At 39.3% G+C, this 27,015-nt stretch overlaps 1 protein-coding gene across 2 annotated transcripts in view; it reads right to left on the bottom strand.

Moving 5' to 3' along the window:
- The window catches only part of ap3b1a (adaptor related protein complex 3 subunit beta 1a), an 80,060-nt gene that overhangs the window by 15,319 nt on the left and 37,726 nt on the right, over window positions 1–27,015 (bottom strand). For both annotated transcript variants that reach the window (XM_026928844.3, XM_026928843.3), the window contains exons 19-25: window positions 26,788–26,953; window positions 22,553–22,706; window positions 22,171–22,225; window positions 19,423–19,529; window positions 10,426–10,654; window positions 8,359–8,443; window positions 3,387–3,484 (exon numbers count right to left, since the gene is read on the bottom strand). In XM_026928844.3, the coding sequence (XP_026784645.2) occupies window positions 3,387–3,484; window positions 8,359–8,443; window positions 10,426–10,654; window positions 19,423–19,529; window positions 22,171–22,225; window positions 22,553–22,706; window positions 26,788–26,953 (894 nt within the window). The remainder of the gene's footprint in view (window positions 1–3,386; window positions 3,485–8,358; window positions 8,444–10,425; window positions 10,655–19,422; window positions 19,530–22,170; window positions 22,226–22,552; window positions 22,707–26,787; window positions 26,954–27,015) is intronic.

Raw genomic sequence — 27,015 nt, 5'->3', positions numbered from 1 at the left:
TTATTCTACCTTTTCTTCTTCTTCTGGCTAGGGTGTCTATGGTAGGCCATAAAACTGTCAGGTAAAAAGTTGTGAAATTTGGCACAATGATTGGGGAGGGTCTAGGGAACATTCTGACCAAATTTGGGCCGAGTGCTGCCAGTGCTGTAGTGCCACCATCGGGTCAAATATTGGCCTAATTTAGAGGTACGTTTATGGTCGCAACTTCTGAACCATGTCCAAAATTTAAAGGCATCCCTGGATTCCCTGGGTCAAAATGAGCGCAACGCATCCTATGGCACAATTTCTGCCTAATTCGTTTTTCCGTCATCTTGGATTTTGTCAAAAACTGTTTTTTTCGGTACTCCTGCAAATTTTGTCCAATCATCACAAAATTTTGCACGTCATCTTCAGAGTAAGCCTCACAAAAGTTATCAAAAAAATTTTGATTGCTCCAAATGGTTTGCCCGTAATGGACCAATGAATCGGACAGTGACGCCGCCAAACAAGATGTGAGGCTGTATCTCAGCAATGACTTTGTGCACTGACACAAAACTTGGTAGGCACCTTCAGGACCATGGCCTGAGGCTAGGTAACAAATCTGACCTACTGGTCAAAAGTTACAACAACAATAAAAATGCTTACATTTAACTGCCATTTTTGCTACTCCTCCTCCAAATTTTGCCCAATCTTTACCAAATTGAGGCCTATCTGAACAAAAGTTGTCAAAAGAATTTTGATATTCAAAACTGTTCTTTTGTAACATGCTGGCAAAAAAAAAAAAAAAAAGGATGTGAGGGTGTATCTAAGCAATGTATCTACGCATCATGAAACCTGATAAGTATCTTCAGGACCATGCCCTGAATGTACCGAAGAAGTTTAGTGACTGCTCCACCTTGTGGTCAAGAACTGTAACAACTTTCATTTTTTTTTTCCATATATCACTTGAAGAATGTTCTAAATTCAAGGTTCATTTTTCCAATAATTCCCTGGAGTATGCTGAAGTGAACGCACACTGAAATTCAAGTATACTTCCTGTCGACCATCTTGGATTTTGTTAAAAACTGTTTTTTCACTACTGCTCCTACAAATTATGTCTAATCAACTCCAAATTTGTCATATATTCAGACCAACCTGGACAAAAGTTATCAAAAGAATGTTGATATTCCAAATGGTTTGCTCATAATGTGCTAACAAATCTGACGGTGAAGCCACCAAACAGGAAGTGAGGCTGTATCTCGGCAACGACCTTGCACAGTGACACAAATCTTGGTAGGCATCTTCAGGACCATGACCGGGGCTATGCAACAAATTTCTTGATTTGGCCAACTGTTGTTAAGTGTTGTTTTTCTTCACCAGGGAAAGAATTCATGTCATCTACCACAATTGCTTGTAGCCTATTTATATCTTTATGTAGCCTGTTAATAGATCTGTGAATGTGTGAAATTACTTCATAGTTGTTGGCAGCCTGTAATTACCCACAATTAATACCAGTACATAATAATTTACTATTTTGCTCAGAGAGGCAATTAAACAAACTGTAGACTGCAAATAGGTAACGGAAGCAATATATATCAATACATCGAACCAGAATAATTAACCAATCTACACAAACAAACAGACGGATGTACGGACGGACAGAAAAAAAACTTATGCTTTAATGCTTCTCATATTCAGTTAGCCTGTATGCAGTTATTATGAGGCTGCATAATTTGATATGAAGTGTTACGATGAGAGCGGTGATTTGCACTTTTAGCTGTAATTATCTATACATCCACAGGGTGTTACCAATTCCTTGTGTTTATAAATGCTGCTAATGGTGTTACGAATGGGTCAAAGCTTCCAAAAATATACGCCTAATTTCCCACCAAGTATTTCTTTATAAATTAAAATTTCTGTGTGGGAGGTGCTCAGCTATTCCATGACCAGGAGCCTCATTTTTAAAAAGTGTGTATGCACAAATATGGGTCTGGAATAGAACAACTGAGTAGTCAACTGTCCAATTACTTTTGGTCCCTTAAAAAGTTGGGGCCACATATAAAAAGTGCTGCAATTCCTATGCTGTTCACCAAATTTGGACATAAATACCCTCAAATTAAAGCTGAAAGTCTGCACTTTGAGCTTACATCAATCAGCCATAACATTAAAACCACCTGCCTAATATTGTGTAGGTCCCCCTTATGCCGCCAAAACAGCTCTGACCCATCGAGGCATGGACTCTACAAGACCTCTGAAGGTATGCTGTGGTATCTGGCACCAAGGCATTAGCAACAGATCCTTTAAGTCCTGGTAGGTGCGAGATGGGGCCTCCATGGATCGGACTTGTTTGTTTGCTCAATCGAATTGAAATCTGGGGAATTTGGAGGCCAAGTCAACACCTTGAACTCTTTGTCATGTTCCTCAAACTGCCATTAGGGAATACCGTTATCATGAAGGGGTGTACTTGGTCTGCAGTGTTTAGGTAGGTGGTACGTGTCAAAGCAACATCCACATGAATGCCAGGACCCAAGGATTCCCAGCAGAACATTGCCCAGAGCATCACACTTCCTCCGTCGGCTTGCCTTCTTCCCACCAGTCCACATGATGTAAAAGAAAACGTGATTCATCAGACCAGGCCACCTTCTTCCATTACTCCATGGTCCAGTTCTGATGCTCATGTGCCCACTGTAGGCACTTTTGGTTGTGGACAGGGGTCAGCATGGGCATTCTGACTGGTCTGCAGCTACAAAGCCCCATACGCAGCAAGCTGCGACACACTATGTTGTGACACCTTTCTATCATAGCCAGCATTAACTTTTTTCAGCAATTTGTGCTACAGTAGCTCCTCTGTGAGATCGGACCAGACAGGCTAGCCTTCGCTCCCCACGCACATCAGTGTGCCTTGGGCACCCATGAATCTGTCACTGGTTCACCAGTTGTCCTTTCTTGAACCACTTTTGGTAGGTACTAACCACTGCATACCGGGAACACCCCACAAACCCTGCAGATTTGGAGATGCTCTGACCCAGTCAGCTAGCCATCACAATTTGGCCCTTGTCAAAGCTGCTCAGGTCCATACACTTGCCCATTTTTCCTGCTTTCAACACATCAACTTTGAGAACTGACTGTTCACTTGCTGCCTAAAATATCCCACCACTTGCCATTTGTAATGAGATAACCAATGTTACTCACTTCACCTATCAATCGTTTTAGTGTTATGGCTGATGGGTTAATATTCATTGTTTAATTTCAACTCCTATTTACTATGGTAGACATCTAAAATAACAGTAACTTTGTCAATGTTCAAATATTTATGGACCTGACTGTACTGTACTTCAAATTAATGAACTCAAAACATTCTACATTCACCGTAACAGAAAGTGGGGGCTTTATCTTTTAAGCAAGAAAATCAAGTCAAGTCATGTTACCTTGCTCTTGGTTAAAGTCCTGTTCAGACATGGTGACGGGGAGTAGTAGCTCTCCCACTGCTGGCTGGATAGACACACTGAACCGATCTTCTTTAGTACTGCAAAATTAAACACAGTTTATCAACACACATTTATATGAACCCACCTGCAGATTACATTTAATCTTATTAAACCACAGATAGAAAACCGAGAGATAACCCAAGTGAGTACTGAAAGGTACTAAAGAGTTTAACATGCACATAGACATACACATATTATAGTACCATATACAGTTAGGTCCATAAATATTGGGACAGTGACACAGTTTTGGTAATTTTGCCTCTGTACACCACCACAGTGGATTTGAAATGAAGCAGTCAAGATGTGACTAAAGCGTAGACTTTCAGCTTTAATTCAAGGGGTTTAACAAAAATATTGCATTAACCGTTTAGGAATTACAGCCATTTTTTACATAGTTCCTCCATTTTCACAGGCTCAAAAGTAATGGGACAATTGACTGATAAGCAGTTTCATGGCCAGCTGTGGCCTGTTTCCTCCTTATATCATGATAAATTAAGGAGATACAAGGTCTGGAGCTGATTCCAAGTGTTGAATTTGCATTTGGTAGCTGTTAATGGGAACTCTCAATGCAAGTGAAGGAGGCCATCATTAGGCTGAAAAACCAAAACAGACCTATCAGAGAGATAGCAGAAACTTTAGGAGGGCCAAATCAACAATTTGGTACATTCTTAAAAAGAAGGAATGCACTGGCGAGCTCAGCAACACCAAAAGGCCTGAGAGACCACAGAAAACAACTAAAGTGGATGATTGCAGAATTCTTTTCTTATTGAAGAACAACCCCTTCACAACATCTAGCCAAGTCAGGAACACTCTGGAGGAGGTAGGCCTATCATTGTCAAGGTCTACAATCAAGAGCCACCTTCATGAATGTAAATACAGACGGTTTACCTCAAGATGCAAACCGCTGGTAACACTCAAGAACACAAAGCCAGATTAGACTTTGCTAAAAAAAAAAACTCTAAAAAAAAAAAAAAAAGCCTGACCAGTTCTGATGCAAGATTAACTTGTACCAGAATGATGGGAAGAGAAAAGTATGGAGAAGGAAAGGAAGGGCTCATGATCCAAAGCATACCACATCATCCGTCAAACATGTGGAGGCAGTGTTATGGCATGGGCATGTTTGGCTGTCAATGGAACTGGGTCACTGGGGTTTATTGATAATGTGACTGTTGATAGAAGTAGCAGGATGAATTCTGAAGTGTACATAGCTATACTTTCTGCTCAGATTCAGTCAAATGCTGCAAAACTGATAGGACAGCGCTTCACAGTACAGATGGATAACAACCCAAAACATACTGTGAAAGCAGCCCAAGAGCTTGGAAATTAAATGTTCTTAAATGGCCGAGTCAGTCACCTGACCTCAACCCAACTGAGCTGCTTTTCACTTACTGAAGACAAATCTGAAGGCAGAATGACCCACAAACAAGCAGCAACTGAAGATGGCTACAGTAAAGACCTGGCAAATCATCTCAAGGGAGGAAACTCAGCATTTGGTGATGTCCATGGGGTCCAGACTTCAGGTAGTCATTGACTGCAAAGGATTTACCTCCAAGTAATAAAAATAATCCTAATATTTATGATTATATTAGTTCGTCCCATTACTTTTGAGCCTGTGAAAATGGAGGAACTCTGTACAAAATGGTTGTAATTCCTAAACGGTTAATGCAATATTTTTGTTAAACCCCTTGAATTAAAGCTGAAAGTCTACGCTTCAGTCACATCTTGACTGCTTCATTTCAAATCCACTGTGGTGGTGTACAGAGGCAAAATTACCAAAACTGTGTCACTGTCCCAATATTTATGGACCTGACTGTATATCGAAGTATAGTGCTATTACTGAGAAAGTTTTTTTTTTTTTTTTTTTTTTAAAGAATCACTCCAGTATAAACAACATGAACTACTATTGATATTAACTATTACTATAACTTATCTTTTGGCTTTTACTGGTTTTCTCTGTCCAAGTGATCTCACACAGTGATGTTTACTTCATAGGCCTAAAGTTATTTACCATAAGCCTTTGCCCTGCTTCTGCTCCAAATAAGACTTAATTATGTTTATATTGTAGAAATATTGTGCTAAAAGTAAGGCTTTATCAGTCAGTCATTTAAACAGATTCACAGTGGCATGAAAATTGCCACTGGACAAATTCCCAAACTGCATATTATGACTCTATATACTGGTAGCTGGAATGAAAATTTGAGACATTAATAAATGCAGCAATGTGTGATTTGGGACAAAGGCTTTGTCTTTCCTTGAAACTGCTCTTCCGGTTTTTCTTTTGTCGATTATGAACACAAATTACTGCTTCCCCCAGAGTGGAAGAATATGTCCTTTTACGCAGGCACAGGATGCATGTGTCCGTACACGTACATGTTGGTCATCAGCTGTTGTCATCAACATGAGTTTGAATGTGAGAAGACATGAGGCTCCTGAAGGGCAGTCAGTCAGTAAGACTTGGTGTAACACAACCTTTAAGTCCAAAAAAAAATCTCTAATATGGACTCGTTACTCCACAAGAATTTCTGCCACTGCTAGTACTGCCATGCTTTATTTTTTCTGGTTTGACTTTTGAATTGTTCGTTAGATATAGCCACCCTCCAAAGGCATTTAGTCAAAATGTCAGGCGTTAAGCAGGCATTAGACTAGATTTCATTCTGTCCAATTTCTACGACGGCTTGGACTCTTAAACACACCATTTAGTGAGCTATTGCTTACCATTGTCATAACTCTGATACAGAACTATTTTCCTCTGAAAGCACATTTTAAAACCTTTACCGAAGGCACTCATGTATTTATAATTATAAATATACCCATACTTTTAAGAATTTTAACAATAGAGCATACACTCACCATCCACTTTATTAGGAACACCTGTACATCTGCACATTCATGCAGCTATCTAATCAGCCAATCATGTGGCAGCAGCACAATGCATAAAATCATGCAAATACAGGGCAAGAGCTTCGGTTAATGTTCACATCAAACATCATAATGGGGAAAAACTGTGATCTCTGTGACTTTAACTGTGGCATGGTTGTTGGTGCTACATGCTCACCACGGTTGTAAAGAGTGAGTGATAAGTGGGTGATGAATGCGTGACACGATAACTACATGAATATTCAGGTGTACAGGTGTTCCTAAAAAGTGGACAGTGAGTGCATGTTTAAGTTATGATGCAGTGTTAAGCTGAATCCATATTGCACATATAGAAGCAATATTGATATTGCTTAATGCTACAAACACTGTGGCTTAAACAAATCTTTGACCCAGTACATGGGTCTTCTATCCACTTCACAAGATATCAATAACATTTTGGGACAAATGCAATAAAATCTTTTTATTTTTATTCTATTAAGATTTATATACATCCATTCTAATTCTATGCTTCACAAAATCACTTGTTCGCCATATACAGAACTTTTCCGTAATATTATAAAGCTTAATAGATAGTGATTAAAAAAAAAAAACTGATGCACCAAACCTACAACTCAACTAAGATTAAGATTTTTCTTCAAATTCAAATTCAGAATTTATGTCAAAAATGCTGGTCAGAGATCCAATTTCAGAGCATTTACTTACAATTACACACACAGGGAAAGCAGAAGTGACACTAGACAGGAGAGATGGAAATGTGAGTGAAAGAGAGCATGTCAGACAGAAAGACAGGAAAGAAGAGTGAGACAGGTAATAAAAAAGAAATCATGTATACAGAGTCCAGAAACTCCAGTAAGGTCAAAATATATTTGAGCAAGAGAGTATAAAAGACAGAAAGGGCTTATTGATAGGCTAAGGATTAGTGTGCAGATGGGTGCTCAGATTAGTGTCTAATGTGGCATAAGCTCTGTAAAGCCTTCACTGAACTGCTTGGACCCTGTCATAATGAAACATAAAGCATGTCACAGATACCCAACCAGCCACCCACACACCAATGTCACTGTACTCTTATTGGTACGGTCATTAGCAATAATCCCCTTCAGTGTTGCAGCCTGACCTATTTACGGTGATGTTATTCATGTGCCTCCATTGCCCAGTGTCGATCAAACACTAATCGAAAAAAAGAAAACCAATTACACAGACTTCAAAAAATACAATTACTCAAAATTAGATTATTTAAAAATTAAATACTGATTAGCGATAAGTGATCAGGCTGCGGAGGTAACAATTTATTAAAAAATGGCTTCTGGTCTGTTTCTGCCTCTGTGTGTGTGTGTGTGTGTGTGTGTGTGTGTGACAGAGAGACAGAGAGAGAAGAAAAAGAAAAGAGTAACTCTCAGTAATTCAATCTGGTAATGACATGCTTTCATTATCATAACTAACTGAGTGTGGTAGTGTGCGTGTCTGTGCTCGTATATAGAGAACAATTTTGAATATGCTGAGGCTGCTTGAGGAAAATGAGAATACCAGAAATTTTCTCTCTCACACACAAAAATGCTGACTGCTTTCCTTCTTTGCCTACTAGATTGTTTTGCAAGAAGACATTCTGAAATATAAAATTGTGAAGCTCTGAATCAGTATTTATAGACAAGTGATGTGTGCATACAGTGATGTAATTTTAAGACTTTAAAAAAATTATAGGACACTAGGACTTTCCTTTCACTGTTCCACTCCACACACAAAAATACCTATCCGCTTCAGCACCTGCTTTGCGAGTTTGCGTGGTCTACCACTTTGTGGCTGAGCTGTTGTTGCTTCCAGACACTTCCATTTAACAATAATAGTACTTACGTTTGACCAGGGCAGAGCCAGGGCAGAAGTTTCACAAACTGACAATACACGAACTGGCAAAGGTGCCATCCTACGACAGTGCCACGTTTAAAGTCACTGAGCTCTTCAGTACGACCCATTCTACTGTCAATATTTTTTGGCCTCATACTGTCTTTGAAATTAGTGGGAGGGAAAAAAGAGCTCTTACCACAACTGGAAACTGGCTGCTTGGGTTGAGTCATTAAAATCCACTCCAATTGAAACTGTTACTGATGCCTCTAGCTCCAAACTCTCTGAGGGAGAGAGACAGAAAAAGAGTGAAATGTAGAAAGAGAGAGAGGGGTGTTGTTGGAAAGAGTGAGAGACAGACAGAGACAGTTTACTATGTAAAGGCCTGATCACATAAGCCTCTGTTACTGATGTTTTCTAACTATGTGGATCACTACATGGGTCATAACAAATAACCTCTACACTCTACAGTCACTAGGAAGCCACATATGACTTATCCTGTGGCTAGGCAGAGCTGGCTAGTTCCCTGTTTAGCTATGCTTTTATAGTTCACATCACTGTTCACAAATGGCTGGGTTCTAAGCTGAAGCCTAGGATGCATTAGCTAACATATTAACCAGTCTACTACCTGTGGTTTAATTACATTCATAACGGAGTTGAACTTAAATAATGAATATGAGCTCAGAGTGCTTTCAGCTTTAATTTCATGGTATTTACAACCAAATCGGGTGAATGGTGTACAGTACTTTTTATATCTGCACCCCTCCACACCCCGTATTTTTAAAGGGACCAAAAGTAACTGGACAAACTGACAATCACAAATTAAATTGTCATTTTTAATGCATACTTGCAAATCTTTTGCAGTCAATGACTGCCTGAAGTCTGCAAAGCACAGACAACACCAAATGCGGGGTTTCTTCCCTAGTGATGCTCTGCAAGTCCTTTACTGCAGTTTTCTTTAGTTCCTGCTTGTTCTTGGGGCATTTCACTTTGCCTTCAGCCAATGAAATGCATGCTCAGTTGTATTCAAGACAGGTGATTGACTTGCCCACTGTGGAACATTCCACAGAACATTATTTACCATAAAAAGTCTTAGGTTGCTTTCGAAGAATGCTTTGGTTCATTGCTCATCTGCACTGGGATACTGTTGCAGAACTGCACAGGCTTTTTAGATTTAGTTTTTTTTTTTTTCATTGGCAAACTCTAATCTGGTCTTCCTGTTTTTGATGCTCACCAATGGTTTAAATCTTGTGGTAAACACTCTGGTAAACACTTCTCTTGATTGTTGACGTTGGTACAGAAACACTTACCTCCTGGACATTGCTCTTGATCTGGCCAACTGTCGTGAAGGGGCTTTTCATCACCAGGGAAAAATTCTTCTGTCATCCACCACAGTTGTTTTCTGTGATCTTATGGGCCTTTTGGTGTTCCTGCGCTCACCAGTGCATTCTTTCTTTGTAACAATGTACCAAATAGTTGATCTGACCACACCTAAAGTTTTTGCTATCTCTCTGATTGTTTTTCCATCCTAATGATGATTTGCTTCACTTGCAGTGACAGCTGTTTGGACCTCACATTGAAATAATGAGTGAATAAAATGCCAATTGTTCAAATACTTTTGTCCCTTAAAAAGGGGGGCCCACGTATAAAAAGTGCTGTAATTCTAATACCGTAATCACCTGATTTGGCTGTACATACCCTCAAATTAAAGCTGAAAGTTTGCATGTAATTTCAACTCCAATATACTGTGGTGGACTGTATATAATTACTTTGTCAGTATCCAAATATTTATGGACCTGACTGTATATTGGAATAGGGAACTTAGTTGTTCTTTTTTCCATGGAAATATTTAGATGAGACTAATCCATGATAAACCATGTATTTTCTCTATTACCTTCAACATAGCATGACAAGTTTAGAATCGTCTGCTGCTTATGGCATGGACAGAAAACTACAGAATAATGCCTCTGGTATGAAAAAGCATGTACCATTACGCAAAACCAGGCAATGCTGTCACAGACACAGCAGCACCCTAAACCTTAATTTGCATTAATGTAAGAATATGTTAGGCCTGTCTTTATCTTGTCTATACCTTTACTTACAAGGCCATTTCTGCTTTATATTACACAGATTCCCATAATAAAACTATTAACTGTTATACTCTATCCCATATTTTAACAAGTACACCATCCTCTCATCTGATAACAGGTCTAATTAAATTCACCACTGCCATTTGGGTTAGATTGTGTTGTGCTATCATTCTCACCAATTGGGCTGAAAGAGTGGATTTTCTGACCGGTGGACACTGTCTCCACGATGTGGATGTTGTGTAGGACGTGGTCACTGTGATTGCTAAGTGTCAGTTGGAGAGAAACCATGTGGTTGCCGTAGATACATGGTTGCCTGGGAAAGTGATAGTGAGCAGCCAGGCCTTTTCCAGTCATGCTGTGGAGCAGCTCATGAGAACGAACAGGAACAAACATGGGACTGGTCACCTGCAAACATACATACACGCATGTTACAAATATGTTACAGACACTTTGAAAATCTACTAGAAATTGGTACCGACAAGAACTATGATAGTCTAGGACAAGACTAGAAGGTTAGTTATGAATACCAGGTCACACAATGTATGGAGAACTGATTATAAAAGTAAAATAAAATACATCAGCCTTCGCTAAATGGTGGACTGCGGTCTGGATTTGGACCAAGTGAATGTTTTAACAGGACCATGACACAATAAATAATCATAATCATGGAGGCTTATTTCCCCCAAAACCATGGGTGCACAACAATCATTCACTGTTTACAGTGCGTACTAACTAGATGGTCAATAATTTGGGTTGTACTAGATCTAGAGCAAACATGTAGAAGAATCATTTGTAGTAGTGTAACTACTACTACTAACCCTAGGAAATGAAAGAAATACAAAGGCAGACAGGAAGGATGTCTGATTGGCTTTTTCCAAAATAGGAAAAGAAAATCAAGCTTTTAAAAATGAATGGACAGATCAATATTTGTTCATTCTTTTCACAGCAAGTACTAAACCACTTTGCTCATATGTTTGAAAACTGTGGTAATAATAAAAAAAATTGGTAGCAATTTCTGAAATTGTGAAGCACCATGATGAGACAAAGCACACAGCTTCCTAGCAAACGTATCCACAGCTGTCCAAGGTAAGGGCATGCAAAATAACCTGAACTGAGTTCAATCAATTGAACAATCAAAGGCCAATTTCTCTCACTAGACAGGAAAAGTAGAGCTCAAGGTGGGGAAAAATGGAAAGTGGAAAGGACATTGGACAAGATGATCAGCGATAGTGTTGATCAATGGTTTGTTCAATGGTAGAAAAGTGAACAAAGAGTGTAAACATATACATATATATATATATATATATAGCTTTTATCTATAGCTTTTATCTATGGTTTCAGATATTCTTTCATTTTTGTTATTTAAATGTACAATAAATATTGTTGAACTGCTAGGGAAATGTACATTATTTGATAGGTAAACAACAACTGCATGCAGATCTGCTATGGTTCTAAATCATACCACAGTTTAGACATAACCTGGTTTAGACCTTTTTAGGAGAAATTTTTAGTGATCTGACCTCTTGGGATTTTAATTCAATATCCCTGCTATAAATCAATAAATCTAAATATTTAAAAAGACTTATTCTTTAAAATATTTATTCATTTTCCATTGTATGTTCCTCAATTCATTTATTTCTATATTTAGTTACTTATTTAGTCAGTTCTTTTTTCTATATTTACTTGTTCATTTATTATTTTTATTCCTTTATTTATCCTTGGATTTCTTCATTTTTTATAATTCTGTATTTCATTGGTTTTTCACATTCAGGCACAGGAATCAAACCCAGAGCAGGAGACAGTTTAGGAGTGCAGGGTTGCAGAGACAGCGCTGGCATTGTCATGACATGGAGAGGTTATTGCTTGCTGCATTGACCGTGGCAACAAGATTGATTAGGATTTACTGGTGGAGAGGTTGATAGGCTTGTCCACAAGATTTCATTAGGTTTATGTGGTATGATGTGCAGTCAGAGCCAGTGTGTGTGTAAAAGAGTGATACTGACATGTGCTTACCTATGCATCCATGTGTTGGGTGTCTAGACAGACTGTTTCCCTATATAGTTTTACTTCACTGAATCATTTGTTAAATATCAGTCTACTGTATGCTCCATCATGGGAAGCCTCAAGCCTACGTAAGGCCCATTTTGCACCAATCACAGTAACAGCAGTGTGCTGCCATCCAAGACTGCAACAGTGCCACATCCAGTACACTCCCAATTTTGGGAATGAATTGGCTGGGGTTTGTTCAGTTACCAATGGACTTAGGAGGGTCCCAAAGAGTAAGGCAGTGTGAGGTTGTGCAACCGTGGTAGCAGATAATCTGTGCCCACTTTACAATAATTAATGACAACCTGTACAGAATGAATTGAGAGTCTCTGATAGGAGAAACTGTGAACCAAAAAAGCTGCAACAAAATGCTTTTTCATGCATGGGGACCTGTGAGTAGATAAAACACTGCACTAGTTAATGGCCCATTCCAGTATGCTGGGCATTCACAGTGATGTACTTCATTTGTGTGCATCTTGCTGTGAATGTCAGTGGGTGAATCTGCCAGCCACCCCTGAAGTGCCGCCTTTCCCTTATCGAGAGCTCCTTGGGGCCAGTCTAGACAGCATGGGAGAACTGTCGAAACAATGTTTCATGTAATCTCCAGAGTTGGGATCCCAAAAGATGTCCTAATTGATAAGGGCAGATCTTTTGTGTCACATACACTACCCACACTTTACAAAGTGCTGGGAATTAATGCAATGCATTAAAACAAATTAAAGGGAATTAAAGCAAACTAGAGACTACTACCCCCCAACTGAGGCATTAGTGATGCACTAATTAAAACAATTAAAAATATGAATCATCTTTTGATGAAGTTTGTAAATGATGATAGCCAGAATTGGGATAAATGGTTGCAAGCCCTATTATTTACAGTTCAGGATGTAGCCCAGGCCTCCATGAGGTTTTCCTATCTTTAAGTTATTATATGGGTGGAAGCCCAGTAGGGTGTTTGGCATAATTAAAGACACGTGGGAGGACCTAAACACCACCTAGTAAAAATGGACATGCAAGCAAAACTATGCATGAGGGGGAGAGTCTGCTGGGACCAGAGGGCTTTAAAAAAAAAAAAAAAAAAAAAAAAAAAACCCTGTCCCACTCTGATCCTGCATAGAGTCAATCTCTGACAATCCCAATGAGCAGAGGTTAGAAAAGTTGCTAGAAGAATTCTGGACATTTTTTCCTCTTCCTGTTTGGGTGCATGTATGTCATGGAACATCATAAATGGAGAGAAGCAAAGTACTGGATGTGATTATGAGGATGATCACTACTTATTTCAGGGTTCATAGCTACCATATAATTAGGTATTAAAGTCAACCAGATGGGGACAGTTCTGCCTTTTTTCCCACCCTTTCTCAAGAGAAAAAAGATGAGTTACAGATGAGCATAGATATTGCAACTTAAGACAATATACAATAAGCCTCTGCAGCATAGCATCTCTGAAATGCACAAAAATGCTCAACTAACGTCATTCATCCTAACTTCCACAATATTTTAACTAGCTAACTAATGAACTAAAACACTATTTTTATCTAGGGACATGTTCCATATAGTTGCATATCCTTTACTTGATTTACACCCATAGAAAAGCCACAGAAATGGCCATAACACCTGCTCAATTCTCATAAGGAGGAACAATATATCTGAACGTACAAACATGAGAAAAGCACAAACTCTAACCATATTGTCCCTAACACACATTTTGAGGCAGACACAATAAGCAGAGGTGGTGTAGACATTTGGTGGTGTCAGGGCAGGCTGTGTTGATAAAGCCAACCATCATGTTAACATCACTTTACCTTGCTCTTTATTTTAGCATGATGACCACACTGTCACTCTACTCAAGGACCAAACAACACTTCACTTATCACTGCCCCACACACACACAGAGTGATGACCACCTCTGCTCTGTAAGAGTAAATAACAAGAGGATAGGAGACTAACCTTGACCACACACACTCACACTCAGCAGGGGTGTGTGTGTGTGTGTAGGGGAGTTTGATTGAGCACCTTATTATGAATAAGCTAGAAGGAAGTGGAGTGATGGATGGCCACTCGCTGTAGTCACCTTCACATTCCGACAAAAAGATGCTGACAAACACAACATTCACATCCCACAGTAGGGAAAAAAAATAATGGCTGAAGTATATGAAAATCTATTTCTATATCTGCCTGTAATATGATTTAGTTATATATGAGGCACTTCTATTTAGATACAGAATTAAGATTTTAGAGGTGGCTTCAAAGACTGAGCAACTGTGTGTTTGCACCAGCGTGTTAATTTTCTGTGGTATGATCTTAGAAACACCAGTACACTTTTAGAAAATGTCAACAATCATTTTCAGGGTTCTCCAAAACTACAAAAGTAACCAACGTATTTAAAATATTAAAGTAGTAAAAGTACCGTACATGCTTTTGTGGGGTCATGCATAGTGGCATTCACACTGCTTTATACTAATGTCATTAAGGGTTGCGTAAACAATCATGGAACAAATGTGTATACCCGGTGATCAAAAGTAGTTGCAAACATTATGAGCTACAGCAGCAACACCACAAATGCACCATTCTGATGATCATGTCAGTGCTGATCAGTTACCATAAATTCGCCCTCACATTCAGCTACAAATTGATGTACAGAGTGGTTGTGGGTCTCTCAAGTTCATATACACAGATGACAAAAATAGGCCAACCTTTTGCCTATAATGTCCATCTAATCTATTTGTGTGTTCTGCATCAATCCCTGTGTGATCAGTTTAAAAAAAAAAAAAAAGATCAACAAAAAGTGTGATGAGTAAAAAGTCTGTTGATCTCTTTGCTTATCATAAATTTTTAGAAATGTACAGAACACACAGAGAAGCTCAGATTATTTAAATAAATAAAAAAAAATCCAATCCAAATTCAAATTTAGCAATTTATTTTTGCAGTAAGATTTTAAAACCTTATTTACCATCTGTAGATTTCATGGTGAACTTGCCATCAAGTTCAAAACATGAATAATGATGGTGCATTCAGTTAAGAGATTTTTGGTTTGAGATGGACAGGACTATACTGGGAGTAGGTGATGTTAGGTCATTCCATGTACAAATAAGAATTCGAAATATGCTAACATCATCTCCCCTTTTGCCTCTCCACAGAAGCTGAAATTACAGCACTCTCACTCTCATCTGTTTATGGCATGATTCAAACTATGGTTTGAGCCCATGTTTTTTCAAACTCCATTATAAACTCCATTATAATCTCGTGCTGCAATAGAAATAATGCAGATGGCACTTTGGCCACTTGCTACGATAACCAATGCCCTGTAAATAGGTATAAAACACACCCCACATTTCAAAAGTAGCTGTTTACCATGTTAGGGTAGGGTTAGATGCTGCTACCAATCATTATGCAAGCTGACATGCCCACACAGTTCTGGTTCGGTAGGAAAAATGATTTTTTCTAGTATTTACCAACAATAATTAAAACGTATTTGAGGATATACATTTCATAAATCTATCCTTGCTTAATGCTTATTAATTTACAGATCTTTAGTATCACAGAGAAATCTGAAAACATGCTTTAAGAAGAGACTATGTATGCTTTCAGGTGGCAATCATAACCGAATATGTTTGTCTGTACTGCCACATAATTCTAACCATAACATTTATATTCACACAACTGCTGCGATCGGGCAGTTCAAGTATTTGAGAACCATGGTCACTTGAACGAGATTAACACAGATACGTGCTTGTATTATCTGTGACCACTGTCTGTACAGTGCAGGCTATATATGTATTTGTGTGTGTGTGTGTGTGTGTGTGTCTGTGTGCGCGTGCGCGCGTGTGTGGTTTATATTTTGTCCATGCTCCTGAGTGATAATGAAGCTCAAACTGGGCACACTACAAATGCAGCAGGGTCAGCGCTGGCTGATGGGTATCAAATGAACAAATTATGACACGTCCCCCTCTGTGTGATGGGGTCAAACGGCCGGCAGGTTTTGGCTAGCTGGCTTGTGCTTGCCTCCGACAGTTCAATTTCCCCAGGCCAATACCTGTCCTCCTCTCACTAATTATGAATGAAACGCTATCAGAAACTCTGTGTTTTTGAATGAATCCCAATGTCAAAATGTTATTAGAGAAAGAGGCAGACATCACAGCTGACCCCCTACCACCTCCTCATCCGCCACCCACCCCATGCCTGGTCCAAAAAAGAAAGCTGATAAGTACCGCTGAGAACACACGCATTTGTGCGCATGTACGCTGACTATATTCTTTGGCTACACGTATGGCTGAAAATTTCCACTGTATGACAACTGTACAATAAGACCAATTTCTGGCCCATACAACAGAGCCAATATTTACAGTTGACTGGCAAGCTTATATTTTTTTTTGATGTTGGTGACCAGCTACTAACAACATGTCCAGATGATTTATGAATGTAAACGGTGTTACCGATTTCCTTTTTCACTCCTCAATTGCAAAGAACAGCAGCTAAGAACTTTGGCAGAAAATGAAACAGAAGGCATACTTTTATATTATTTGATTATTTTTCATCATCATTATCACTATATATCATAGCACCGTTGAATTCTTCATTCTGAGTGGTCACAGAAAAATCATACCATTATATGGTAACAACTTTCACAGGGACATGTATGGTGGATGCTCCATACTGACATATTTATTAAAAAAAATTAACTGTGTAATTGTGGAAGACATTTATCTAACATTTTTGGAAGGGGTCTGCAGTGTCATCACTTTGCAAGTGTCAGAGTTAAAGCTATTCCTTTAAGTTTTTCAACACAGGACACAGGGCTTTGCAGTTTGTGGTTTCTCAGTAACAAGATTTATTTTTGCTATTCAACAAAAAGTGAGGCTAGTGCTGTTATAATGTAAGTGATAACAGAAACAATTTTTTTTCCTGGATGTTCCACAACATGAAATGTAACTATAATTAGAAAAATATAACATCATTCCTTAATAAATATAAGAACATTGGGAAATGGAAGTGATATGTGGGGAATAACCACTTCTGGGTGTGCTGTTCTAGTTAAATAATTAGCTTTGGGGAGGTAAAAGCTCTCCACTTCACCTCAGGTGACCCATCACTTATTTTCCTATAACAGCAGGGCCCCAAGTGTTTCATTCCTTAAATAACAGACGGGTAAATTACTGAAATATTTTTCTTCTATGAATATGATTTAGAGTATAATTGATTACACAAGACTTTCTGCATAGGTCTCCTTTTAGGCATGGATGAATGTGTATACGTGCGTGTGCTTCTGTGTGTGTAACAAATATTGGGTTTATCCACTGTGACCAAGATTCTAAAGGCCTGTAATGTATTTATGCATAGCATTGACGTGAAATCAGCCGGTTCATTCTCTTCTCCATCTTGCCCTTTATTCCAGCTCTGATTAGACTGCAGCCTAGCCTCACGGGGAGTATTCTAATGACCTGTGCCTAACAGCCTATAGCAGCACAGTAGTTTTGATGAATCTGTCAATCAAGCAGCTGTGGACTACCCTACATTTCCCCCTATCCTCTCTGTTGGCAACTCCATGGTAACCCAGGCAACCCTGCTAACCTGGTGATGATGGAGAGATGAATGGAGACAGAGCAGGGAAGTGTCTATAGGGATTCTGGGATAGATACCTGAGAAATCTGGGCCAAATATGGCTGAGCTTAGGCACATAAGGACTAGTTATGGCAAAGGCTAGTGTATAGTGGGCAAACAGTAAACAATCAATTTTTTTTTTTAAAAGACATTTGGAATCTGGGCAAAAATTCTCCCCATGCAGCCAATGGTTAGTTCAGGTGTTGTTCATTAACAAACAAACAAACACACACACACACTGATCAGCCATAACATTAAAACCACTGAGAGGTGAAGTGACTCTCTCATTACAATAACACCAGTCAAGGGGCAAAAATACGCAAGCATAAAGATCTGAGCGACTTTGTCAAGGGCCACATTGTGATGGCTAGATGACTGGGTCAGAGCGTCTCCAAAACAGCAGGTCTTGTGGGGTGTTTCCAGTATACAGTGGTTAGTACCTACCAAAAGTGATCCAAGGAAAGAAAACCGGTGAACCAGCAACAGGGTCATGGGCACCTAAGTCTCACTGATACACGTGGGAAGCGAAAAAGAGTTCATGGTGTTGACTTGGCCTCCAAATTCCCCAGATCTCAATCCAACTGAGCATCTGTGGGATGTGCTGGACAAACACGTCCGCTCCACCTCACAACTTACAGGACTTAAAGGATCTGCTGCTAACGTCTTGGTCCCAGATACCACAGCACACCTGCAGAGGCCTTGTAAAGTCCATGCCTTGATGGGTCAGAGTTGTTTTGGTGGCACGAGGGGGACTTACACAATATTAGGCAGGTGGTTTTAATGTTATGGCTGATCAGTGTGTGTGTATATACACATACATGCATACATACGTGTGAACGTATTACCATGTTAATAATATGTAGAGTCATAACAGTTTGAACTTTTTGAACTGTTAAAGCAAACATAAGGATGATCATCCACAGGCTGAACCCCCAGCAGACATTCTTAATTGACATTTGATTTTTATGCACACATGCAAAAGGTTTGCTTACACTTTCCATGGTTACATTTAGCAAGAATGAATGAAAGAAATTTGTTTATTTGTATCCCCTCTCCTTTTCTCCTTTTATGTCACTCAGATGCTTTTGTGAAAAAAAGCAAATCCTGGTTTTCTTAATTTTGTGCAGCGTGAAACTGAATCAGACCAAATAGAAAAAAAATCAATTTCAATCTAATTCAAATTCAGCAAACAGACTGATAAGAGAAAGCATGCTCAGTGTGTGTGTAGAACAAAGCCGGAGAAGAAAAGGCAGAAAATAGAGACAGAAATGGATGAAGGAATTCCACTCCATTCATCTTTCAGGGACATATTCCTTTCCAATTCAAACACTCACACTTTCTCTCAGACATTTCTCATGTGAGAGGAAGCCACTTTCACACTCAAAAAGGTCAACAATCTCACATTCAAACACACACACACACACACACACACACACACAATGTTCCAGCACCAGAAAAACATCTCATCCTGCTTACAGGAGAGAAGAGCAGGAACTACAGATGCATAAAGGAAAACAACTATGAACACGCACCTGGATGGCCGGGGTGGAAGAGGCAGAAAGCGAGAGGCCTTGTAGGTCAGACAAAAGACTTGGGGAGAGGATGGAGCTCTTGGGTGTGGTAACTACAGTGGGTGAAACTACAAAAAACAATGTTCATAAATACACAAAAATGCTAGTTATTCATAAACAAAGATGTATAAAGATACAAAAAAATACAGTGCCCTCCATAATTATTGGCACCCTTTAGAACAAATGAGAAAATGGCACTATAAAATAAATATTACACACAATAATTCATATTTTTCAGTCAAAAAATTCTTATTGTGACTACTTTTTGGTAGAAGGAGCACTTTAAGGAACTCCTCAAGCCAGTGAAAACAGGTACTGCAGGAATATGGGTTCTCTGGGTCTGCGATCCAGTCTCTGTAGGACCTCAGTGATGGTTGCGTCCATATTCTTGGCATTAAGTTCAAACCGTGTGCTTGTCTCCAGCAGGTCTGTCTTTCTCCATTCCTGTTTGTTGTTTTCATGGGCAAGATAGGTTGGAGTCAAGGTTGAAGAGATGTCCAATATATGGGACAAAAGGTAACATCACTGTTATTTGCAGATAATGTTCTCTTGGTACCATCCAAAGAAGACAACAGAATGCCTGTTTCACTGCCGAGTATGAAGCGTGTGACATGAAAATAAGCACCTTAAATAGCTATTTGTTTCCTGGATAATCTATGACCCTATCCTCACCTATGGTCTCAAGATGTGGGCAGTGACGAAAAGAATATGGCCACGAATACAGATGGCAGAAATTAGGTTCCTGCAGGGGTTGCTTGGCTTCATCTCCATGACAAGGTGAGAAGGTTGACAATCTGTGAGAGCCTCAGTGTAGAGCTGCTGCTTGTCTGCATGGAAAAGAGCCAGTTGAAGTGGACTGGGTACTTTATAAGGATGCTCCCTGGTTGGTTCCTGCTAGAGCTATATCAGATGTGCCCTACTAGCCAAAAACATCCCCACAACATCAGAGATCCTTCACCATACTTAACAGAGGAAATTAGGTTCTTTTCTGTATAACTACAAAAAATGGTTTCTTGCTAAATAAATAAATAAATAAATTAAAAAAACTATTTTTGTTTCAGCAGACCATAGAATCCACTTCCAGACAATGTAACATTAACATCCAGCATGCTCCAGGTGTTTACATTTGTGGTTAGATGAAAGAAAGGGTTTTTTTCTGGCACGGCTTCCAAAGAGTTTGATGGCATTGAGATGGCTATTTGTACATTTGGAGACTTGACTCCCAAAACGTTATCATTTTTTGCCAGTCTAATCCCGTTATGCTTGGAGAAGTTTTCTGCCTCTCTACCCATCCTCCTCACTGTGTGTGGGGGCAAATTACACTTGCGCCTTCTTACAAGCAGGCTCAGTACAGCTCTGGGTGGATTTAAACTTCTCAATTATTGCTCTAATACTGGATACAAACATTTTAGGTGCGTAGCTGTTTTTTTTATATAGTTAATGCCTTATTTCTTAAGCTCAATATATTTTTGTCTCATTTTATTTGTGTACTCTATAATCTTCCGCATGGTGTTGAATGACTTCATGTGTCACCTCATATGAGAAAGAAAGTCCTAAGAGTTCCTGAACATGCTTCAGTTACATTTTGTAGGACAGAATTTCTAGGAGTGCCAGTAACTGACACATGGTTTGTTAAATATATTTTTGATATTTTGTACAACCATCAATGCACCTTGGCATAGACTGTACCAGTCTCTGGAACTATACTGGAAGGTTTTAATACCATTCTTCCAAAGATGCATGTGGCAGCCTGGGAAAGCCCTTAGAAACCCACAAGGAAATTTTGACATTTTCTACAATATACATTTTGGAAAATTACAGGTTTTCCAGAACTGAAATATGTTTCTCTTTTATACATATTGATCATAAGCAATCCTAACGTGTGCTAACATGTAATGAATAAAATACTGACTATCAATATATCTGCCTTTATTCACAGACTACAGTCATTTTTGCTGCCACGTTTCTTAAACCTTATCTACCTTACATGATCTTTGCAGTAAGCCTGGGCAAGAAAGTCAATAAAGCATTTCTGGAGAAATATATTTAGGTTTTCGTAAAGCAGAGGTTCAAGTTACAGGCAGGAAAAAACAATTTTGGTCAAAACTTTATTATTATTATTTTTATTTTAAAAAATTTTTTTTTAGCTTTCTCAGCCATTTTAGCTGTGTTCCAGAATTCAGCCACAGCCATAACTGAAGGTTTTCCCAGAACGCCACACATGTTCTCTCAATTGGTGATGGTGGTGGCGATGTCTAACACGTTGGTGCAAAATTTCCCATAAGCATTCATCTGGGTTAAGATCTGGTGCAAAGGCAATGCCACATGATTTATAACATATGATGATGATTTTCATACTCCTCAAACCATTCAGTGAGGCCTTATACCATGGGGAGCATCCTGGCTTCCCATCAACTCTAACCAGTCTGGCCATTCTCCTCTGACCTCTCTCATCAACAAGTGTCATTTCCGCTGCAGAACTGCCAGTCTTTTTTTGCACATAATTCTGTGTAAACTCTAGAGACTGTTGTGCATGAAAAGCCAAGGAGATTAGCATGACTGAACAAGTACATGACTAAGCAGGGATACAGGTGTTCCTAATAAAGCGGCCATTGTGTGAGTAAGCGTGTACGTGTTACTCTTAATTACAGAATTAAGAGTTAAAATAAAATTTTATTCATTTTTTATTTTATTTTTATGGAAACTTACAGTCATCCAGATCCAAGAGAGAAACTTCTTTTGCTTTCTTAGGTTGTTCTTCCAACTAAGAAAGAAAGAAAAAAAACCAAAAATATTTTAGATAAAAATATGCAAAGATCATGCAATGCAATTTTGCCAATAGATACTGTATAAAGCAACTTAGAATGGCTTCCAGAATTCTGAGCCCACTACTGTAAACAATTTCATCAGTTTTATACCATGAATGCAGTTCTGTTAAATTATATTCTTGAAGTCAAACAGTTTGTTCTTGCTTACTGAAAGATAACACAGGGATCAAAACCAGTATCATGTTTTAGTCATTAAGAGGTGATAAATATAATATGCTTCATGTATCACTAGCTAACCAAACCCACATATCCACCTCTCTTACCTTCTTGACTGGTGTGCTTTTTGGTTTCTGTTTAGCTGGGGAGTCAGAATCAGAGTCGGACTCTGAGCTAGACGAAGTGTCCTCTGAGGTGCTCGACTCACTTCCCAAACCAGCTTTACCCAAATGCCTGTTGTTTTGGTCCACATCTGAGTCACTGAAACACAAAAAACACATGGATTTGGGTGTGTAGATTGGTATACTTCTGAGGACAACCAAAAAACAAAAAGATGGCATTCCCATGTTTCACAAATTTTTATTAATGTGATACACATGCAACCACATGCATATTCTCTTTTCTGTATCCCTTACAGAAGGCCAGTGTGCTGCATGGTTGTCAAACCACCTATATGTCGCATTTGAATCATCTGAATATTAATGAGCCTATAAATATCATACTCCCACAGCTGGAGCAAACATTAGCCATAGTGCTACACTGAGAGTTCATTAAGCAATATGTCACGAGCAACAACGCTGCTGTATTGAACATCAGCACGGCTCTGATTACTTGCCGCCGTGCTGATATTCAATATAGCAGCGTTGTTGCTCTTGCTGGACTCAATACAACAGCACGATTGCTATTATACAACTGTTTTATTAACAAGAAATTAATATATAGAGATCTCATCTCACACCACTCTCTCTCCTGTCCAAGGTCTCATCTGATGTAACTTCTGCTAAAGCTGCCTTTTACAAGGAAAAGCTGGAAGCTTCTGCACAAAATCCTCACAAGCTCCATAACATATTTTCACTTCTTAACCTGCCAGCTCCCCCTTCACCATCCTCTCTGAGTAATGATGACTTTGCAACCTTTTTGATGGGAAAATTGAAAAAAAATCTGCCAGACCTTCCCTCCTATACTGACTTCTACACTACCCTTCTCTTTCTCTGACACATTTCTCATGATCTCATGATCATCCTGTCCTGCAATCCCAACACTTCCTTCCTTCCACAATGCTCCAGACCATCTCACAAGACTACCTCCCCTTTATCGCTAGAATCATTAATGACTCAAAAACATCTGGTCATGTACCAAATGCATTTAAGACAGCAAGGGTTATTCCCATCCCAAAGAAACCCACTCTGGGTCCCAAAGACATCTACAACTACTGGCCGGTATCAAGTCTCTCTTTTCTTTCTAAAATCCTTGAACATGCTGTCTAAAATCAACTGTCCAAAGCTGCACATTCCACAAAACCGCCCTTGAAGCTGTCACCAAGAAGCTACATGCAGCCAAACTATCATTACTCCTCTTCAACCTTTCAGCAGCATTTGACAGTCAGTCACAAGACTCTCTTGTCTATCCTCATGAGTTTTAGAATTCATGGCACAGCATGGCAATGGTTTGCTTTCTTCCTGAAGGGACGGTCATATCAGGTGATATGAAGGGGATCCACATCTGCTCCTTGCAGACTCTCCACTAGTGTCCCACAAGGCTCAGCGCTTGGTCATCATCCGTTCTCCTTCTATACTCAATCTTTTGGTGAGGTTTCATACCACTGCTATGTGGAGGAGACACAATCCTCTCCTTTTCTCCCTCAGACACTGATGTTTCTGCTCAGATTCCAGCATGTCTGGCAGACATCTCATCATGGATGACAGCTCATCAGCTGAAACTTATTCCCAGCAAAACTGAACTGCTATTCATTCCAGGAGATGCCTCCCCATGTCAGGATCTTGTGATCTCTCTGGACAACTCTCAGATCTCACCTTCTGTCACTGCAGGCACTCCTGTGGTAACCAGACAATCAATTGTCCTCTCCTCAGCCATTGCTTAACTGACAAGTTCATGCTGGTTTCTCTTTTACAAAATCATAAGGATTTGTTCATTGCTATCCACAGAAGCCACTTAGGTGCTTGTTCAGTCCCTTGTCATTTTGAGACTGGCTACCCACTCCTAGAAGGTGTGCCTCTGAGCACCATTCGGCCTTTGCAACTGATCCTAAATGCAGCTGCACAACATTTCAACCTTCCCAAGTTCTCACATACCACTCTATTGCTATGCTCCCTCCACTGGCTTACATTTAAAACCCTGATGCTTGCCTACAAAGCCAAAAATGGACCAGCACCCATCATCTTTAAAGCACTCAGAACACCCAGCATTGTACCACATTCCCTCCGATCCTGTAACACTGCTCAACTGGTCCCACCATCTCTCAGGGTACAAGGAGGGCATGCATCAGAAGGCTCTTCTCTGTTCTGGCACCTAGGTGGTGGAATAAACTTCCCCTAGATGTCTAAAATGCTTAGTCACTGGCTGTCTTCAAACAACGACTAAAGACCGTTCTCTTCATAAAGTACTTAAAATAGCACTTTGTTATTTAAATATAACAATATTTATTCTTAGTCCCTGATCTACTGAACCAGTATAAAGATGTATTTATTGATAGAGACTTCAAAGCACTTCTGCACACAGACTGACTGACAGCCCATAGTAAGAGTTTGGTTTCAATGTAACAAATATTGCTAGAATTGGATCAATAATGGTTTTTATAAATAATTGCATCAGTAATGGTTTCAATGTAACAAACATTGCTAGAATTGGAATTTTATGTAGTGAACACAGGCAAGTGGACGGATACAAACAGTGAAATATACCAGTGCTGTTATACTAAATATCAGCCCTCTGGGAATGCCACCTGTGCAGTCAAAGTAGTGGACCAGAACTAAATGTTGTACATTATTCAATAAACAACAGAAGAGGAAAAAAAAGAAAAAAAGAAAAAGGGGCTGCTTTCTTAAGCAAAGAAAATCATGAGGTTTTCATTTTGTTCCACATATCTTACAGATCTTTATACATCCTCTTTACATGTCTTCAGTTTTGCTAGTTTTCTGTATTTCTTTTGTTTTTCATGTTCTTCTCTGAAACTTTTCTAGATTCTGTCTTTTGGAATGTCTCTTAAAATATGTTACAAAAAAGCCACTGTGTGAGGATACATGTAAGGACACGCATGCTTAAAAATCATTATTTTTTTAACCTAACACTCACTAACTCAGATGAGTATAATTTGAAAAAAAAAAATGCATGTGTGTTGGTCCTCTCACACGCATTAGCTTGTTCAATGTCTAAAAAGACAAATGCAATCTTGCACAGTTTTATACTGGACAGAGAAGGGAATAAGTACCCCCTGGTCAGACAGACTAGTACATCTGAGAAAAAATTTGGCATCTGTGTCAGTGATTGCCAGAGCACCAAATTAATGAAGAAATAAATGCCTCACCCATTTACCACAAAAAAGCAACTCTATACTTTTGAAGATTAGGACAAATTTTCTTATTTCTGAATTCTTTTGCCTTTAATTACAGTGTTATAGTGGACTCTCTGATTGGCTGTTGGTAATTTTTTTTTTTTTTTTACCTACCTTAAAAAAGCACTTCATTTTAAAGCACTGTAGCCAGTAACTTACATAAGTTGAAATTAGGATACATTCCTAGTACATGTGAAGTGAGTAAAATTGATTATCTCGTTACAATGGCACCTGTCAAGTGATGGGTTATATTAGGCAGCAAGTGAACAATCAGTTCTCAAAATTGTGTTGGAAGCAGGAAAAATGGGCAAGTGTAAGGATCTGAGTGACTTTGACAAGGGCCAAATTATGATGGCTAGACGACTGGGTCAGAGCATCTCCAAAAAGACAGGTGTTGTGGGGTGGTCCTGGTATGTAGTGGTTAGCACCTACCAAAAGTGGTCCAAGGAAGGACAACCGGTGAACCAGTGAGAGATTCATGAGCACCCATGGCTCTGATACACAAGAGGAGTGAAGGCTAGCCTGTCTGTAGCACAAATTGCTGAAAAAGTTAATACTGGCTATGACAGAAAGGTGTCAGAACACGCAGTGCATCACAGCTTGCTGCGTATGGGGCTTTATAGCCGCAAACCGGTCAGAGTGCCCATACTGGATGTGGATGTTACTTTGACAAGTACCACCTACATAAACTTTGGATAAATTTGGGTAAATTTTGGCCTCCAAAATTACCCATATCGCAATTTGATCGAGCATCTGTGGGATGCGCTGGACAAACAAGACCAATCCATGGAGTCCCCACATAACAACTCACAGGACTTAAAGGATCTGCTGCTAAGGTCTTGATGCCAGATACCACAGCACACCTGCAGAGGTCTTGTTGAGTCCATGAGGTCAGAGCTGTTTTGGCGGCACAAGGGGGACCTACACAATATTAGGCAGGTGGTTTTAATGTTATGGCTGACTGGTGTAAGTGGTAAAAAGAATTGGTACCTGTCTTTCCTGGGTTTTGTGCCCTGCTGAAGCTCTTTGTTTTTCTGAGTTTTCCTTTTTTTCTTGTCAGAACCCAAGTTGCTGCTCTTCTCTGATTGACTGGAGCTCTCATCAGATTCACTGCTACTTTCATCAGTTTCCTCACTCTCTGTGTTGCTGTTTGACTCTACACACACACACACACACACACACACACACACACACACACACAGATTACCATAAACAGAA

The sequence above is a fragment of the Pangasianodon hypophthalmus genome, chromosome 15 (assembly GCF_027358585.1).
Source record: "Pangasianodon hypophthalmus isolate fPanHyp1 chromosome 15, fPanHyp1.pri, whole genome shotgun sequence".
NCBI classification, from domain to species: domain Eukaryota; kingdom Metazoa; phylum Chordata; class Actinopteri; order Siluriformes; family Pangasiidae; genus Pangasianodon; species Pangasianodon hypophthalmus.
This window is presented reverse-complemented; position numbering and strand designations above follow the sequence as displayed.